The sequence below is a fragment of the Papaver somniferum genome, chromosome 2 (genome assembly GCF_003573695.1).
Source record: "Papaver somniferum cultivar HN1 chromosome 2, ASM357369v1, whole genome shotgun sequence".
Taxonomy (NCBI): Eukaryota; Viridiplantae; Streptophyta; class Magnoliopsida; order Ranunculales; family Papaveraceae; genus Papaver; species Papaver somniferum.
The window spans coordinates 63,306,678-63,313,340 of record NC_039359.1 but is presented as its reverse complement, the minus strand read 5'-3'; the positions used below and the strand labels follow the sequence as shown (position 1 = coordinate 63,313,340).

General features: G+C 36.3%; 1 protein-coding gene across 1 annotated transcript; it reads right to left on the bottom strand.

The window, feature by feature from the left end:
* Positions 1–5,532: 5,532 nt before the first annotated feature.
* LOC113347845 lies at positions 5,533–6,328 on the bottom strand. The gene is made up of 2 exons (XM_026591524.1): positions 6,027–6,328; positions 5,533–5,867 (listed from the first exon to the last, which is right to left on the bottom strand). The coding sequence occupies exons 1-2, from the start codon at positions 6,301–6,303 to the stop codon at positions 5,563–5,565; spliced, it is 582 nt and encodes a 193-aa protein (XP_026447309.1). The 5' UTR covers positions 6,304–6,328; the 3' UTR covers positions 5,533–5,562.
* Between the last annotated feature and the right edge of the window lie 335 nt (positions 6,329–6,663).

Here is a 6,663-nt window from a genome sequence, read left to right as displayed (position 1 = left end):
AGCTACAAATCCTAATAAAACTACAGAAGTACCACTTCACAACTCTCTCTAGAAAAATCAGGCTGAGCAATATACCTACATTTCTTTCCTCCGCAACTAATTAATAAAAATTCATCTTTATTGCAAATTCCCTCCTCCGAAAGATCGATTTGCTGACCCTGATTTTATTTCTGAATCCAAGGAACTGAGATCACTATCATCGTCGCCATCGATAATCAATCACAAATCGATCTCTAGATCCAAATCTCGGAATCGGGTTTGCTCTAGTAGTAGTTCGTTTAATAATCAGTTTATCAATGGTGGGGTTCTTCCGTTATTGAAAAAGACTCAAAATTTGACGACTCGAACAAATCAATCACTGTCTGTTAAAGCTTCTGCAAGTGAAACTCCTGCTGATGTTGTTCTGAAAGAGAGAGAAGAAAGAAGAAGAGGACGATAAACATATAAAATTTAATTTCAATAATTTTGGGTCCGACAATAATTTTTCCCTAAAAAATGGGTGCGCGCTTTCAAATTTCTGGCATGGGTTTCACAGTGGGAGAAATCTGAAAAATGGGTGTGACTGTAGTTTTCACCTTGTCCAAGCCCGTTGCCGTTATTTTAACTACCCTACTGCACTGCTGAGTTGTGGACCAAGTAAGAACCATGCATGTACCGACCGTAAAATGGAACCAAAAGGAGTTCGGTTTTCTTTTCCAAATATTTTACTTGGATCGACTCGAAAATGGATAGTCGGGCTCAAAGACGTATAGCGTGGAAAGGAGTACATATTGCGGTTTCAAATAGTTTCTCCTATTATTCACAACAACAAAAAAAGGCTAGTGTGACTCTTAGCTAGGGTCTTTACATCAAGCCTCACCAAGTCCTTAAAGCTCTTAGTTTCTCCAACACTCCATGTTTTTCAGTTCGGCAAACCACACATTGGATGGCAGTGAAAAAGACAATTCAAATACCTTTGAACTTTCATGTTTCCACAGTTCACTCTAGATTCGTCAACTTCATGGAACTGTAATGATCGAAGCTTACTTCCTGGAAGATATCTTCAACTTGTTCTGCGTCGTTGTTCCTAAGCTCCTAACATAAGGAACAGATTGCAAAGGTTAGACCATGCTGAAAAAGTGAACCATCCATTAGATTATTTTCAAAATCACAATAGTAACCATGGAATTATTCCAATTGCTATTACTAAGCATATTTAGTGATAAATACATTACGCAACAGAAAAAGACATTGGGGGAAATTGTCCCGTGTTCACTTACTGTGGCATGGGATGCCTGTCACAAAATGATTTTATCCTCCTTAATTAACGCGTCTTTAAGAGAAGGGATATCAATGGAAAAGGTTATTCGGAGCCAATTTTTGAGACCCAATACAACATCTGCAACATATTCCAAGTGCCAATAAGAAGAAAAATATTTTTCAGTGAACTCAACTCTAATCGAATTATATGATTCGGAAAACATTGTTGAAGTATCTGAAAATATTCTCCTTTGAAGTTTTACCTGGGAGAATAATAACAGATTCCTCTTTCGTCCTTGAGAAGTGATGTGTTCAGCTTTACCTGCATTGCAAAATGTAAGGAAATGTTTTCTCCATGAACCTGCACATTTACATATAACTTACTTTCTATTATCTTACGTACCATTACAAACATGGATCCTTGTGGCTTATGGAGCAAACTAATGCAAGCTATTTCCTTTATTTACTCGACACAAATATCAAGAGCTTCATGAAGTAAAGTAATAGTATTTTCAAAAAAATCTTCCCGTGTATTCTCGAGAATTTGAGGAACTGCTCCCTGAAACACCAAGATTATATCAGGTAAGCACTATCCAAGTGTACAACATGGCCGAATGATATTTTATTTGCAAGGAGCTTTTTCTTTAGAGTCTCTGTCTCTTACTATACTGAGAAGAACATTGACATTGTTTTTCAACTGATTAATTCTATCAGCTTGGATTCTAACAAAATTCGGAATCAGTTTACTCTCTTCAGCTGCTTCCCTTTCATCAACAGAGTCAGACTCATTTGAAGGGTAATCGGGGTAACACATGTCAGTGTCTATGTGTTTCATTAGAACACTATGTTCGTCTATATTTGAGATTGACAAATCTTTCTCTTCAATAGACATTATCGAAACAGAACTTTTGTTTCTAGTGACGCGTTTATCAGAGATAACACTTCTGTCCATAGAGTCAGATTGCTACAAACACAGACTTATGAGGTCTTAAACGTGTTTTCCTAGCTCTTATACCAATTGAAAAAGCGAGGGTCTAACAACCTCACCAATATTTATTTTAGCAATCTGTATGGACTAACTCCAATATACTTTCAAGAGAATCAACTAGATAGTCAGACTTAATCTTAAGAAAAGTATATCAAGGAGTTATATCCCAATCTCTTAATTCAATACGCAATCAAATAAATAATAATTTGCGAGCCCGATTGAATATAAGAGAGATAACTTGAACGGTACCAAAGATCAATGTCCAAGGATAAATCAATTTCAATCAACAACCAAAGGTTGGATTTACCAATTGATCGATTCAACACACAACCTGTGATATTTCAATTAAATAACAAAATATAATGCGGAAAATAAATAACACAAACACCAGAAGTTTTGTTAACGAGGAAACCGCAAATGCAGAAAAACCCTGGGACCTAGTCCAGATTGAACACCACACTGTATTAAGCCGTTACAGACACTAGCATACGACAAACTAACTCTAGTCTGGACTTTAGTTGAACCCTAGTCAATGTCACACTGATTCAAGGTACAGTTGCGTTCCTTACGTCTCTGATCCCAGCAGGATACTACGCACTTGATTCCCTTAGCTGATCTCAACCACAACTAAAAGTTGCTACGACCCAAAGTCGAATACTTGATAAACAAATCTGTATCACACAGAAAATTCTATAGGAATAAATAAATCTATCCCCACAGAAATACCTACGAGTTTTGTTTCGTCTTTTGATAAATCAAGGTAAACATGAACCAATTAATATATCATACTTATATTCCCGAAGAGCAGCCTAGAAATATCACTCACCTCACAATAATCTTAATCGATTAACGAAAAAAGACATTGTGGAATCACAAACGATGAGACGGAGGTGTTTGTGACTACCTTTCTCTGTTTCCTATCGGAGATATAAATCTCAAGCCAATCTTATGATTGCACTCAATCACGATAGAAACGACAATATCATATCACGCAACTACAGAGAATAGTTGGGTCTGGCTTCAAAATCCCAATGAAGTCTTCAAGTCGTTAACCTACAGGGTTTCGTGAAAAACATAAGGTTAAAGGAGAATGGACTCTAGCTTATACAACTAGTATCACACAGGAGGTGCGGGGATTAGGTTTCCCAGTTGCTAGAGTTCTCCTTTATATAGTCTTCAGATCAGGGTTTGCAATCTAAGTTACCTTGGTCAAAAAGCATTCAATATTCACCGTTAGATGAAAACCTGATTAGATTCAAGCTAATATCTTTCAACCGTTAGATCAAACTTAGCTTGTTATACACAAATGAAATGTAACTTCATTTAGGTTTGAGTAACCGTACCTAAACGTGTACACTTAGTTGTTTCAACAATAGTTAACCAATGGTTAGCCATGTGAGCACTTTCATATCAACCTTATTCATCTTCACCATAACTAGTTCAAGTGACTCAAATGAACTAGTTAGAGAGTTGTCCAATTTCTTAGATCGTATAGAAGTATACAAGACACAATCGAAGAAAAATCGGTTTTGATTCACTCGAATCGATTCATAAACATTATAGCCATGGTTTGCAAAGATTGCATTCCTTATTATATAAATGTTTTAGTTCATGAACAAACCAATTTAGAAAGCAACCTACCTAAGTATGCAAACGGGTACGCATACTTAAGTAACCGGATTGAGTTTTTTTTCACTTTCAAACTCTAGCAGAAATTAACGGACATGAACTTTCCGCCAGTATGCGTACGGGTACGCATACTCACCCGGATTTCCAACAACCGTCAGTACGCGTACGAGTACCCGTACTTTGGGTTCCCGGTTTTGGACTTTTACACAAATGTGAGAACACACTATGTTTATATCCAAAGATGGTTACATGTTCTAAACTCTCATTTCAATCATTGAAACTTTCTTAGAGGATGTTATATAGTTGTTATTCACAAACTATTTTTCATCAAAGGGATTTTCAAGTTATTGAAATAATCAACATGACTTTCGTCACGAGTAAAGATGAACTTGGACTAAGCGAAAGCTTACCGACACATATTTCAAGAAATAGATAAGCGAGATAAACTCGGCTTGAAATAGCAAATGTGTATAATCGAAGTCTATATAGCAATACGACTTTTGTCTCAAAATATGAGATTGAATAGATAGACTTTTGAGTGATAGATAAGTTCAAGTCTCCACATACCTGTTCCCTTGAGTAGTTCTTCGTCTTCAATTGATGAACGTCGTGGAGTCTAGAGTTCAACTACACTTACTATCCTAATCCGAGACTTAGCTATAAGTAGACTAGAAATAAACACTTATAGTTTTGCAACTAAACTAGACAAACAAGCTTGAGATAGCAACGCTTGCGAGTTCAACAGAGCAGTGCTCTAACAGAAGCGTTCATTTGCAATAGGTAACGAAATGATAGTTGTATCATACTTCAAAACAATTCAAAAATTATAATTGCACATATAAAAAAGCAAACTGAATATAACACCTTAAGAATATAACACCTCACCCAATATAACACCTTAAGAATATAACACCTCACCCAATATTCAGTATATTTAAGAAAAAAATTATGACAGTCCCTATTGGAATAAGTCATAATTTTTTCTGGTCCCCGTCTTAAGGAACTTACCTCCATATAAGAATAATTTGCAATAGTATATAGATAGTATAGGTCATATTGTACATCAAAGTTTATTAAGAAGAAGGGATTCTTTTAAAATCCTTTTACTTCTTAGCGGGTGTGATGTTTTTTTTGTACGACTCATTCAAATATCTTTATCATATGATTTCATTTTTCAATTTTCCATATCATTGTTGAATTTTGTGGATTATATTACATAAAAAACTTCGTATATTTGACTCATACATGTGAAAGTAACAAATTTCACATATGAAACTCAACAAAATTTATGTTTTCCTAGGTATTTCCTAGGTAATGTAGCATAGTGAACTTTCTATATTTGTAAGGATCTACCTTACAAGTTAGCACAGAAACAACTCAAAATCTCTAAGGATAGAGATTGGATTGGGGAGAACAGAACTTCAGAGAGAAAAGATACTTTTGATTACTAATTTTTCATGAAAAAAGCAAATACAGAAGATCGAACCTTATAAGGGAAAACAACCTCAAGTACTGGCACATGCCACTAACACGCCTACTATTACTATTTTTACTAAATAGCATTTGGTCTGCCCTTAAAAGGTGGGACAACCAATAGACGGTTCCTGACAAATCCCACTCCTTCAAATTATCTTTGTCCTCAAGGATATGAAATGAGCTCGACCAATGAAGAGCGCAGCTGTCGCAGACTTGCAGCTTCACAAACTTCAACACCCGGAACCATGAGAAGATGAAACCATCAAACTTGTTTGTAGTCGTTCCTCAAAAGTAGTGATTGATTCACCTTCATTTTTTATCAATGCAGTTAAGTTTACTGTGCTTAATACTCCAAGGAAAGCAGACTCAGTTTCTTCATAATTTGCGGCTTGGTGGGTACTAACAAGAGAACCAATTGTAGCAATAATAAGAATGTAACATATTCCACACTTAAAAATTGGCACCGCAACTGATTGTACAAACACCTTGAAGAGAGATGCAGTAAGCAAGTACCCATCCAGTAAGTTACCTATTGCTGTAAGATGAGTATGCATGAAGAGTTGTATACTGATAGTATTTGAAAGCTGATAGTTCTTAAGTTGTAACAAAACTATCATAAAGAATTGTAGCATGTGAAGACATATATAGTCAGCTTTTATGTTTCCTTCCACATCAATCAATAAAAAGCTCTCACCTGCGCTTATCTCTTCAGCACTAGAACTCCCAGAAATTGCAGTTGTCACGACTGGGTAGGTGCGAATTGAACCTTCCTTGTGCATCCTTATGGTTGTTATCACTTTGGAATACAACTTTTGAGCTTCTATACTACTAGATATAACCTGATTGATGACAACTGTTGTAGCTTCTTCTCGAGCACTGAAAGAACCGTTACTCTTCTCAGTTTTAACACCAAGGAACATAACTGACATAACTGTTGAGGTCGCGGCCTGATAGGCATTGATAAAACTCATCTTCAACTATCCCCTAGACACAGTGGTGATGAAGGAAGTTGGCATGACCCTCAATTAGCCCCAACAATAGAACCTTACCTCTGAACTTGTGAAGAGGTAAAACTCACACTGTCTATATTTACTGCAACTATCCCCCAGACACAGTGGCGATGAAGGAAGTTGGCGTGACCCTCAATTATCCCCAACAATAGAACCTTACCTCTGAACTTGTGCAGAAGAGCCAATGTATCTAGAATGCAGCAACTCCCACTTTTAGTTGTGGAGATCTTCAATTGGTTCAATGACTGAGAAGTATTCTCAACATAATAATCAACTGCCACTATAACATACTTGTCAATACTTTCTCTCCCTGAATTTAAC